This window comes from Peromyscus leucopus, chromosome 17 (assembly GCF_004664715.2).
Source record: "Peromyscus leucopus breed LL Stock chromosome 17, UCI_PerLeu_2.1, whole genome shotgun sequence".
Lineage (NCBI taxonomy): Eukaryota > Metazoa > Chordata > Mammalia > Rodentia > Cricetidae > Peromyscus > Peromyscus leucopus.
The window spans coordinates 45,799,482-45,813,184 of record NC_051077.1 but is presented as its reverse complement, the minus strand read 5'-3'; the positions used below and the strand labels follow the sequence as shown (position 1 = coordinate 45,813,184).

Here is a 13,703-nt window from a genome sequence, read left to right as displayed (position 1 = left end):
TATGCCTTAGACACAGCTAAATGCACATAAATGTGTGAATGGACAAAAATAGTGTGTAAGTAAAATAGAATATTAACTCTCAGAAGAGAAATAGATCAGAGATGGGTAGGTAGATATCTCAGTCAGTAAAGTGTCTGCCATGCAAGTATGAATATCTGATTTCAATCCCCAGTACATCTGTTCAAGGCTGGATGTGAGGGCATGAACATGTAATCCCAGCATGGAGGACAGGAGGGTCTTACTGGCCAGCTACTCTTGCCTTGTTAGAAATGCTGCGTCAAAATCTAAGCTGGAAGGAATCTGAGGAGAAAACCCATTGTGAGCTTTTGGCTTCCACATACACGTAAGTGATCATGACTTCCCAAAGAACAAGTGCAAACATGAGCGTGAAATTGTACACACACACAAACATGAACTTGAACAAACACACAAAATAAAGAAACTCTGCAGCATGCCACACACACCACGTTTAAACCTTAAGGAGATCATGCAAAGTGGAATGAACCAGCTACAGAAAAACACTTCTGGCATGATTCCATTTATATGAAATATGTAGAAAATTTATTAGAAACAGAAAGCAGGATGGTGGTTGCCAGAGTTTGGGGGCTGATAAGATGGAAAAGTCCTTCCAGGGTATAGAATTTGATGTTTCAAAGAGATAGAGAGCTTGAAATCATGTGTGCCAGAATGAAAATGCACCACATAAAATTTATCTACAACAGTTAACATCATAAATTTTATACTTTTAACCACAATTATCATTGAAACATATTGTGTATGCAAGACTATACTGAATGATATTGTATGTCCCAAAACTCCCAGCCTGTAATAGACAGGTGAGATATAAATTGTAGGAAAGGAAACATTATCATTCCTGTGCTTGAGGACAAGAACCTTGGGTCCCGATTGCCTGTACAAGCCTAAACTTTAAGTGATGTGATATTTTTGCAGATTTAGAATGCTGTGAAACATCATATACGGTGTGATTAGAACTTTGATCTTTGCAGGTACTCACAACACACCCTGCATGATACTTCATCTTGCCCTAGGCATCACCAAGAGCCATGGCTCTCAATCAGCCATGGAACTTCAAGGAAAAGCAATGAATTCTCTCCAGTGAACAAAAATCAGTTAGGTTCTGACTTATGGTAAAATATGTGTGCACACACATTTTGACTTACCATATTTTTGAGTTGTGATAGTTTTTATCAGTATTTTACTATCTCTAAAACTGGGAATTATCAATATTAGAGATGAATTTCACTGAAGCTAACTGATTGTGACTCTTTGCATCTCATTTCTTGACCTATTCAATGGGAAAATAATTGTGCACATGTATACAAATGCAATTGCTTTATCCAGAAATGGTCAACAGTAGAGACACGAAATAAAGATATGTAACTGAGAAATTATTTTTTTACTTCAACCTAAAGCAATTTTTCTAGGGTTTCCAAAATACCTTCTGATGTACTCTACTCTTTCATCTTATCATCGGAAGTAGGAAAATAAAGCACAAACCACAAGCAACCCGTCTGTGATTAGAATACTATAAATCTCTAGCCAAGAGAGGATCTGGCTCTATTTTCTTCTACTTTGAGTAATTACCTCTTCTGATATTTTGAATAAGTACACTTCTGTTATCATCGTTATCTTACTTGAGCAAGGTAAACAGAATTCTGTGTACTCTATTTACATGTAAAATGCAGACAGTATATGCATTTAGTTTATTTGAAGTCATTTGATTACAGTGACAGCCATCAATTTTATTAAAATATTTTTCTGAAACTGGTCTCACTTTTTACCCTAGACCTGTTGAAGTCACAGAAACCTCTTCACCTCCAAACACATAAATTAGCCTGCATTTGATCTATGAATTCTGAGCCTACAGCTTTGCTACCATGTCTTTTCCAATGATAAAATTTCCTTCATAATGTATTTAAAGTGATTTATTTATCATATATTTATAATTATACCCATATATTCATTGCATAATATAGTGGGTATGCTTTCTATTAATATAATTATTGAATTTGCATAGTGTATATAGCCAATAAATACATAAATTCAGAAAAACCAATAAAAATAATCTGGAAAAATTGTGATACAGTTTATTTTACCTCATGTGTTCAGAAAATAGAGATGAGGTATTTTATTAATAAGATCCTATAGCAATTAAATAGTCACACCAGAGTAATATTAATTCTATGTTCATGTAAGAACTGAGAGCATGGGACAGACAATTAGGCAGGTCATATATACTTCATTTGCCATTGGATTTTACTTATAAAATATCCAGATATTATATATATAATTCATCTACATAATATAGAATATAATGTAACTATTAAAGTCAACAAACCAAGCTACCAAATGCTAAAAAGCTAAGGAAAAATTCAATATGGGCTGCTGCTGCAATAGCAAGGTATTTAAATTTTCTTTTCCATATTGAAATAATACAATTAAAACAATCAACAGTATATTTTCTAATGAAGCAGTTATGAAAACAGAACTTTGAATTTTCTATAATTGTCCTTACACCTCAGGCAAATCCTAAAGATTATTAGTACTAGTTAGGTCATTTTATTGAAATAACAAAAGATCATGGTTCCATGTCTGAAGGGAGGGGCTCAGCTTAACTCCCTCTAGCTGTCAGCCATATCTGGTGTCAGGTAACAAAAGACAGAGTGTAATGGCCCCACTGCAGGGTCTAGCAAGTCTGGCATGCTGCTGCTTCTCTCTTAGCTGACCCGGGATAGAAGTCCCCAAAAGAGAGCCCCTAGCTTCTAAGAGTAAGAACTACTTGAATTGGACAGTGACATGGTTGCTAATGTTATTCTGGTAAGAGCTCCTCGTTATTAATGATATTTCTTTGTTTCTCCACTAAACAAAACACTATCTTGGATGTAATAGAGTATCCTGTTTTTTAAGTAAAGGGTATAGCAAGTAAACTACAAACTCTCCCCACCCACACCCACACTAACTATCAATAATTATTGATGCCTCACAGAAGATAATTCAGACATGCTACCAAACCGTTGTAGCTGAAAAAGACTTCCCAGAAAAAAAGCTAAGTGATGTCACTACAGGAAAATAAGCTTTGTCACCAGCCCCTTGTAACATCCTACAGGATACTCTTCATTGATTCTGACCATCAGCAGTTCCTCTTAGAACTAACATGTAATGGCTGCCAGATTCCTGAATAGTCTTGGGTACCAGGCATCTCAGCTCTTTCCTAAGCAGTGCTCCCAATCCTGTTCTTCATGGCCAAAAGGATAGAGAAATGGTACAGAACTATGATGGAAGTACTGAAAGCAACACAGACAGCTTACAGGCCATGACAAAACTTACAGTATCAGTAGGTGCAGGAGTGAATATTGAGAATGCTTTCAAGAGGGGTCTACAATGATAATTATTAAAGAATGGACTAATGCAGTAGTCACCAAGACTTTCCATCCACCACCAGATATTGCAACCATTTTCTTAAATGTTAGTTAGTCTTGTTCCAGTGGAAATTAAACTTCCTAGTCACTGTGGTAGCTAAATGTTGCCATGTAAATACATTCAGGTTAATGCTGTACAAGCAGAAGTCATGTGTGAACACTCTCAGGTCAACACACGAATGAATTTCCTTTCTTAAAACTCTCGTTTATCCTTGCTAGACAAAAATCTCCCATTTATGAAGGTCACTGCTTCAGAAAGTAACTCTGAGACCTCTGGACTGAATGGACAATCCTTGGGTAGTCAGAAATGGAACTGGTTGATAAAAGAGAACACTTAAAGGCTTTCCACTTGGCAATGTACAGTTAAATACAATACACACTGAATGTAATATCATATTCTTCAATGTAATCTGTAGTAATTTATAGAGTTATTGTAGTAATGCTAGGTGAACTTTAGCCTGGGGTAGGAACTCCAACCTTGAGCACTAAAAACTTCATAGTGCAACAACCTACACAAATCTGCAAAATAGGAATTGTTGAGAGCAGAAAAGATGAAAAGATTTTCACAAATGAGAAAAGACATCTAAAGACTCTAAGAGCTTGAGGAGTTGGATGGTATGTACAAAAGAGATCTTCCTTTAAAAGTAAGCACATAAAATAAAATAAAATTGTGACCCAGATCATGAAATACCAAAATGAAAATTGAATAAGAACGTAAAATGTCACTCTAAGTCAGATTCATGAGCTCTAAAAGCATTCAACCCATCATCTTACTGCCGAAGTCCAACATAGAAAACTTTCTATCAGAGTGTGATGCTCCTTTTGAATACGTAACTCATAAGTTTGAGGAGCTGGTGCCAAAGCAGCCTATTTCCTGTAAGAAGAATATAGTGTATGTAACCACACAGATAACAGCAAATGAGATCATCTCAACATAACCAGGAGTAACAAAGAAAATTAACATACATTGAAATCATCTCAGAATTATTATAGGCTTTCTATTGACAGTGTCATATATAATGTGTATAATTCATATGGTATATGCCTAAATCTATACTCCATATGATGGTCTTGATTTTCATATTATGTTTTCTGTACATATTCAAAGATATATGCACATATAAAGTGTTTTGTTTTATATATGTTTTCATATATAACAATATATATTACAATACAAACCTACATATATGATATATATACATACATATATGAAATACAGAAATATATGAAATACACAAAGAGAAATAATATCTATATAGTTAATTTTGAAAGAATTCACTAGAAGTTATAAAAGAGTAAAGCATTTTTTTTTTTTTTTTTTTTTTTTTTTTTTTTTTTTGCTTCACAGTGAGTTTTATTAGGATGAGTTCTTAAGAGAGATTGACTAAATGGTCACCAGCAAAGCAGACCTCTTAATCAAGAGGCTCACATGATGCCAGGACCACAAAACCAACAATTCAAGAGACATTTTCTGGCCTATTTCCTTTATTCTGTGATACTTGACCTGGGAAACATCACTCCTAAGTCCATATTGGTGGATCCATAGTGATGTGGAGATGTGGAGAACCATGGCCAAATTAGGACTCAGATGACTGTAGTCATAATGCTGTAAAGTGTGTGTCCTTACTTCTCTGGTGAATCCTTGGCCCCATGATAGGCATGGTGCTTTATTGCTTCTTTTAAGAAGTATATTGATTTTTTTGTAGATTAAGTCTATTTGGGATTCATACCGTATGAATGCCAGTCCCATATTAATATGACTTCATTCTTTAGCCCTCCACCTACTAAGACCTGAAAATGTGTACCTAACAGTAAAATGACTCCTAAGAACTACAGAGTGCCATACCATTCAAGTAAAATACAGCAAAAGAAGCTCTGATGAAAATGAAATAAATTAACAGACTTCTCGTTGGAAAACTATGTCTTTGGCTGTAATAAAAATATAAAAAATGTAGTACAAGAAGTATAACTCAGTATCACAGTATACACTTAACATGTGTGGGGACCTGGGTTCAATATCTGGAATATGGATTCATAAATACACATACATGAACACAGTCACACACACACACACACACACACACACACACACACACATCATTCACACAGATATGTATGCTCATAGACACAACACATAATTATCATTACAGTTACAATGTTTTGTTGCAAGAAACATTGAATATCAACATTTGTGTGGGTATTGGACATATATTGTGGTGCTTTGAACGAAAATGGCTCCCATAGGATCATATATTTAAATTCTTGTTCTCTAATTGGTGGAACTCTTTTCAAAGCATCAGGAGATGAAGCCGTATTGAAGGAGGTGTTTGGGCTTTGAGGTTTCAAAAGCCCATACTGTCCCAGTATGCTTCCTCCTTGTAGATCAAGATGTAAGTTCTCAGCTACTGCTCCAATACCATGCCTCCCACTACAATGGTCATGGACTTAAATCCTCTGGAACCATGAGCACAAAGATAAATATTTTTTTTATAAGTTGCCTTGTTTACAATGTCTATCCCAACAAAAGAAAAGTAACTAAGGCATCGTTATTGAGAAGATATTCCTGAACAGAGACTAAACATTAACTATGTTATTTCATTAGTATTATGAACAATTTTTCTTAATGCTCATTAATTTTATTTGGGTTATATACTGTTGCTAAGAAAAATAGAATTCAGCTACTAACCACAAGGCAGCACCAATGAGGAGCCCTCCTCTATGCCAAGATTATGCCTGATACTCAAGATCAGAATATCTTGCATCACTAACCTTAAGGCCACAGACAACTGAAAAAGCCTTTTTATAACTTTTTCATAAATAAGAATACAATATGTTTAAATGATTGTAGTGGTTTGAAAGAAAATGTCCCCCATAGGGAGTGGCACTCTTAGGAGGTATGGTTTGGTGGAGTAGGTGTGCCCTTGTTGGAGGAAGTGTGCCACTGTGGGGTGGGGTTCGAGGTTTCCTATGCTCAAGCTATACCGAGTAATGCCTAGTATAGACACGGACAGTTTCTGCTGCCTGTGAATAAATATGTAGAACTCTCAGCTCCTTCTCCAGCATTATGTCTGCCTGAATGCCACCTGCCATGAATATAATGGACTAAACCTCTGATCTGTAAGCCAGCCCCAATTAAATGTTTTCCTTTACAAGAATTGTTGTGAAAAAAAAAAAAAAGGAATTGTTGTGGTCATGGTGTCTCTTCACAGCTATAGAAACTCTAAGACAGTGATAGAGGACTGAGAGTACACGTACAAACCAGTTGTTTTATTGACTCTCTAACAAGCAACAGTATTACAACGACCAGAACACTGAGTCTTAGGAGCCTTTGCTCTTCTGTATCCCAGGAAAGATAAATCATTATGAACCACCATATCTCCACTGATCCATACATTCAAGAAGCTCAGCTCAAATGAAAAAGTAAGTTGAAAGGAATATAGAGGATAAGGAAGGTTACTCTTCAAATACCTTAGTCAGCTGTTTTATTTTTACAAAGTAAAATTATCGCCAGTAAGCCTCAGAGACACATGAGCCCTTTGAGCTAAATCCTATTTGTCACATAGAACAAAAATGCCTCGCTATTTGTGTTTCATTTTCAGAGTTTTGTACATATCCTTTAGTTGTGGGCTAAATTCTTAAATTTGAATCGATTTTATTATTCCCGTTGAACACTGAAATTACTTAAGGAGAATTATAGACCAAAACTTGACTGTGGATTTTACATTAATGGTAATCATTTCTTGAAGCAGTTAAAAATTAGGTCCAGATAATTTCTGAAACATAAATCTAATCCAGATTTTTTGTCTTTATTTTAAAGGTATAATCTTGACTTTCTTATATGGTGGACTGAAATTTTCATGGCCATATGAACTCCTTTTCCTCTGCTTTTATTGAACTTCTTCCAATGAACAGCACTTGAAAGTCTCTCATATTTTGTCTTTATTGTCACTCTTAATTAGCACATTTACTTCAGTGAAATCAATAACATATAGGGTTGATGATGGTATTACATCATGTGTTGCTGAGTTCTTCAATGGTTTGCACATTCTTTACTCATGTATTACGTGAGAAAAATATTTTAATTGAATTTATGGATCATAAAAGTTTAAAATTTGTAATTATGAGCCATTTGAGTTAATGACTCAGTTTCCTCTCAATCATCTCAATGTATATGGAAGGATGAGACATGATATTACTTTATGCCCCAGCTTTTGGACAAAGTAATGATACTCCCCAAATTCTTCCACTTATGAAGCTTGTGTGACTAATATCACAACCCAGCAGAGCTTGATAAAAACCAAAAAGCATGCAAGCAACCAGTATATATAGAAAACATATCCCATTGTTGAGAGTAAAGTCTGGGTTTTTATTACATTTTTAAATTTAAGTGTCTGTCCTCTCCTGCTCTGTGTGTGTGTGTGTGTGTGTGTGTGTGTGTGTGTGTGTGTGTGTGTGTGTGTTAGAGACTGAACTCAGGCTTCACTCAGACATGCACTATACTCTAACCCTTATCTCATTTTAAATTCATGTAAGTATACTTTGAATATACCATGCTGGTTCTAGCTAGCAATTTTTAAATGTCTTGACTTCTTCTTCAATCATAGGTGAATTTAAACTGTAATTTTCTTCTTAAAACATAAGAATTAAAAACTTGGCTAGAATTTTGTTCTACTTACCAAATACTCCTTAAAGGATTAAAAGTTTCCTATGTCATAAAATTATATTTGTATAGGAGGAAAGACCAGAAATATAACAGAGCAAAAAGTAGTCAAACATATTTGAAGTTCCTCCTTTACTAATACTCATGTTCAGCTTTTCTTTGGTTTCATTATTTACCTTGATTTTTACTGAGTAAATGGTTACTGGTAAATCTTCAAAGATTTACTACAAGAAATGTTTGCATAAATTTAAAAATGTAAAAAATAGAAATCTTAGTTTATAGGTATTAAATTATAATTACATATACAATAAAGTTTGAAAATATAATTCAAAGGAAAGTGTTGTTGAACTTTCAAGGACTTACTTGTAAAATAATATTAACTCCACAAGAAAGAATGAGAGTGTTAATTCCACTATTAATTATCCTGGAGAATTAATTATACTGAGGAATTATGTTTTCTAAATTATGTCAATTATCTTTTTATGAAGCAAGAACAGAAAGAATTTGCTTAAGTTCAAATGTTTTTATGAGAAGAGACTCAGATGTCCTTGTCTGTTTTCCTTCCTCTAATCTGAGCAAGGACTTGATCATTTTAGATAGAAAGCTCAAGCAGAAAATGAGAGACAGAGTCCATAACACAGCAAATTCACATTTCAAACAATGCCTTGTAATCATGTGCTTCCATCCAAAAGTGGGTCTAAATACCAACCTGTTCCACACTAACAAAAAAGGAAAGGAATGATGTACCCCAATGGAAGAAAGCTATGAAGACAATGGTCATTCGGGTGGTCTGCACAAACTCATAGGATGTGCTCTGAGTGTTGAACTGAAGCCACACTGTCAGCTCTCATTTTGTCATTGTCGTGGAGCAACAGGTATTTAAAGGGGAAATTTAATCACACTTCTTTCGATCTCCCTGCCTGCTTTTAGTGTTCCTCGTAAAATGAAATTGTTTTCTTACCATGACAACTTTAAAACAAGACTTGAGTTCTTAAAATAGTAAATAAATAAATAAATAAATAAATCAGTTACATTCTGTGGGTTGCATATATTTAGTAAATATCAGAATATCCTCTACTTGACTTGATATTTTTGAGACGTTTTTCCAGTGAGAGCACATATAGAAACCCCTGTGAGTGATGTAGTAGACACACTCTATTTCCATTGAATCCTAGTGTATTTACTCTTATAATAAGCAACTCAGCTCATCACAACTCAAATGCTCCACACTGTTCAAAATTCATCTGCTTTCTCTTAGTATTAAAGTATTAACTAAACCCAGAGAACTCTGGGACATTCAGGATTTAAAGTGTGTTAGAAGTGCCTAACATTCATTTTAAAAGATAGCAGTTATTCAATAAATATATGTCAATATTGGAAGACCTGTTCAAACACTGACAATTTTCAATATATCTTTTCTCAAGCGAGAGCATGATGACTGGCAATTCTCTCCTGATATAAGATATCTGCTTGCTTACTTTTGGTTGTAGTTAATGTTGGTGTTAGCTTAAGGCAGGTAGCCAAGAGCTCTGCATTTGCAAGAGTAAAGAGCATTCATTTAGCAAAAATAGTGATATTCACATTTCATTCATAAAGCAAAACCAAGTCCTGTGATAAGAATGAGCAGTCATTTTCTATGCCGTATATTCATGCTGAATATCATCTAGATTTACATTCAAACTGTAATTACATTTCTTCAGAATCTCTCTGTGAGAATTCCCTTGCAAATTACTTTATGGGGAAGTGGTAGAAGAAGAGGATGATGTATCCGGGATGAGAATTAGTCCAAGCCTCCATTTGTTTTCCCAGTCGGGAGAATCTGAGCTAATAGGAGAAGTTAACTCACAGACTGGGAAAGCAGTGAGGATTGACTCAGAGGGACATTCTCACAAAAGTCACTAAAGGCTCAACAAGGAATATGAGTCAGTCTGCCAACCCTCAAACCCCTGGGTTTTACAGGGTGGGCTAGGGATGGGACTCAGCAGTCAGAATGACCTCCTCCAGGCATCAACCAAGTTCAAGGCTCCGGGCACATAGGGCTCCATTCAGACCAGGTGGGGGTGACTAGCATGTCCTGTCTATTGGCTCCAGGCAAATCAGTGTGGGATTCTCTAAAGCTAGTTGCTTTGAAAGGGCTCTTTAGAAAACTCCCAAGGGATTCTAACAGTTTAACTCTTTCATTGCAGTTCACAATCCACCCTATAACACCGAGGGCACCACCAAAGTGTTCCACGGTAAGTGAACGTAGAAACAGAATCTGATGGACAATTTTACGTAATCAGCAGCAGCAGATCAACTTCTGCGGACCGATGATGCCAAACAACCTCCCACCCTCAGAGAGCAGGCATTTATACATGTTACATCTTTGTACCTCCTTCCCTCAAATTCTTTAATGGACCATTAGTAACAAGATCGATCCTGGTTACTTTATAGCCAGCCAACGCGGAGGCACCTCGGTTGTGTTTACTAGCGCCAGAAACACCATTCAAAAGTTGAGAAGGTCCAAGCAGCTACTTTGCAAACCCTTTGGGGGGGGGGCGAAAGATTGGGGTGTCCTGAGGTGGAAAGGAAGAGAGAGAACCTGGTGTGACCTAACTCAGATGTAAATGTAACAAGCAAATCCCTACTTAAGCTATCTGCTAGGGAGAGGGGACTGCTAAGTTCTCCAGTGACACTGTCAGGCTTTTTCACCCCACCTCCGCAGCCGTTCCATAGGAAAAAATAAAATAAAATAACGCGCCCCTTCCCCACCTCTGGCAGCCACGGCAAATGCCAGCCCTGAAGCTAAATGCGCGTGGCTGGGAATGAGTGCGCATCACTTACGTCTCGGAATTTGTTCCACTGTCCGACTTCCTTGTCATACTGAGAGATTGTGGTGAGCCATTGTTTTTCATCCAGAAAATTACCGCCGTCCGACCGCCCCCGGCCGCAGCCACCGCCGCGGCGGCTGCTAGAGTCTGGCTGCACCAAGCCGCTGCACACACACACAATAAGGCTGACACCTTGAGCATCTGGGAAGGAGACACAACCAGGGGTAGGGAGCGGTGTCAGATACCGGGTGCGAAGATGGGGGCGCCCCTGGTAGACATGCATCAGCGAGGACGGGTTGGAGAGAAGGGGAGACGAGCAGGGACAAGGGTGTCCCCTTACAGGAGGCTTCACCCCCCAAACCAGGGCACTCACACACACGCAGACCCAAGGGAGAAGAAGAAGGGAGTCTAAGGGAGGAAGCCCCAAGCAGCGAGAGTCCCAGCGGCCAGATAAAACGCTTGCCGGCCCATCACCTTGTTGGGAGCGGGCACGGAGCTCGCAGCTCCGGATGGAAAAGCAGCCCGGCTCTGGCAACTCGCTTCTCGCTGGAGCTGCTGTACGCGCCTCCCGCCCGCCCGCCCGTCTCAGCCGTCCACTCAGCTCCCTGCGCCCAGCGCTCCCCCCATCCCACCCTCCCGCGCCGATTCCTCACCAGCTCCCCTCGCTTCACCCCTCCCTCCCCCACCTCCGTCTTCCCCTCCTCCTATCCCACCTTCCTCTCCCTGAATCCCAGCTGCAGCGAGTTCCGGATGCAAAGCCTGGCTGGAGCCAGAGGATGCTGTAGGCTCCTCGCCTAGGAATCCTTTGCTTCCTAACCTCTTGCCTCCAGAAGAGGTACTCATGTTCCAAACACAGCCAGCTCATTCTTTCTGCTCTTGGATTGAATGCAGAGCATGGGATCTCTCTCTCTCTCTCTCTCTTGGCTGCTACTGTTCTGCAATTTCAAGGGTGGCCAGGCACATGTAGGGAAAGAGATTAGAAGAAAACTTTAAGCATCACAGAGAGAATCCATGGGACTTTGCCATGAACCTGAACTCAGCTCTGCCTTAGCTAAAGTAAGATCATAAGACCTTGGGCAAGCTCTTAAATTTCTGGAAATGTCTTGTGCTCTGAACTTCTGGATTATTTCAGAGCCAAATTATTGAGGAAACATTAGGATTTTCTTTCCTCTTTTAGGATTTGGCGGGCCATGTTTGATTTCACCAACATGCACACACCCATTTCTCGTTTCTACGAATTTCTCCGATCACTGTCTTGTCTGCTACCATACCTGAACCACAAACTTAAAACACGTAAATAAATAAGTCATCTACGTCACCCTTCTACAAAACGAGAAAGCAGCTTTGAAGCCCCAAACAGGATTTTAAGCTTTCGCTGAAGAAAATACTTGTGGCTCCCCAAGAAGGGAGGACAATAGGATTCACGCCTTGTTCATAGTTCTAGGAAGAAATTCTCTTCAGTGTACTTACAAAAAGCAGGTGAGGTGAGGACTAGAAGACTACAAAAGTGTTAGACATCTGTATTTGAATGATTTTTTAAAATTCATTGTACATACTAACCACAGATCCCCCTCTTATCCCTTCTCCCTCTCTTTCCTTCCCCCTCCCTCATTCCCCTTCCAACAGGGTGAGTTCTCTCATGGGGGGGTGCAGCTAAGCCTAGTATAGTCAGTTGAGGCAGGACCAAGCCCCTCCCCACTTTATCAGGAGTGAGCAAGGTGTCTGACCATAGGTAATGGGATCCAGAAAGTCAGCTCATGCACCAGGGATGGATCACAACTGCCAGGGCCCCTCAAACAGACCCAGCTACACAACTGTCTCCCATATGCAGAGGGTCTAGTCGGGTCCCATGCAGGTTCCACAGCTGTCAGTCTAAAGCTTGTGATCTCCTACAAGCTTGGTTTGGTTCAGTTGTCTTTGTAGAGTTCCCCATCATGATCTTGACTCCTCTTGCTCATGTAATCCCTCTTCTCTCTCTTCAATTGGACTCCCAGAGCTCGGCCTGGTGCATGGTTGTGGATTTCTGCATCTGCTTCCATCAGTTACTGGATGAAGCCTCTATGATGACAATTAGGGTATTCACCAATCTGATAACCAGGGTAGGCCAGTTCAGACACCCTCACCACTGTTGCTAGTAGTCTAATCTGGGGTTGTCCTTGTGGATTTCCGGGAATTTCCCTAACACCTGTTTTCTCGATTACCCCACAATATCTCCCTCTATTTGGAATATATATATATATATATATATATATATATATATATATATATATATATATATAAATCAGTCACACTACACCTTCCCAAGCTATGACCTTTGAGAATTTCTTGTACTTGCTAAAATTCAGGAGATACTCATTAGAATAGTAGCAACAGCTACTTTACATATTCTGAACACTTTGTTCTTGATTGTGTCACAACTTTTAAATCATATTTTAAAAGAAATAAACTCGATGGATTTTAATTCCTGACTTCAAATACAGAATTCAAGTGAGTGTAAACTATTAGCATAAATAAAGAAAAGTGAGATTTTTAACTTAGAAAGAAAAAAATTAACCCATTTCTGCCATAAAAAATGAAGGAAGGAGGACATTTTTTACAAAACCTGCAATTATAAAAATGGCAGAAGTGTTGATTGATATAAAAGCTATGTTAAAGAATTTTGAGAACAGTAATACATACTATTTTTTCAAAAACAGATACTCATTTTGCCTAGTCACAGACAAGCTTGGCATGGATTACAGCCTTTCTGCATTTTCATTTCACATCTCATGAGGAGTTGGCAGATCCACCCCC

General features: G+C 38.2%; 1 protein-coding gene across 1 annotated transcript in view; it reads right to left on the bottom strand.

The window, feature by feature from the left end:
* Positions 1-11,480, bottom strand: part of Spock3 (SPARC (osteonectin), cwcv and kazal like domains proteoglycan 3) — a 355,708-nt gene extending 344,228 nt beyond the window's left edge. The window contains 3 exon segments of the mRNA XM_028881034.2: positions 10,924-11,018; positions 11,021-11,111; positions 11,385-11,480. Of these exon segments, the coding sequence (XP_028736867.1) occupies positions 10,924-11,018; positions 11,021-11,111 (186 nt within the window). The 5' untranslated portion in view covers positions 11,385-11,480.
* Positions 11,481-13,703: the final 2,223 nt, after the last annotated feature.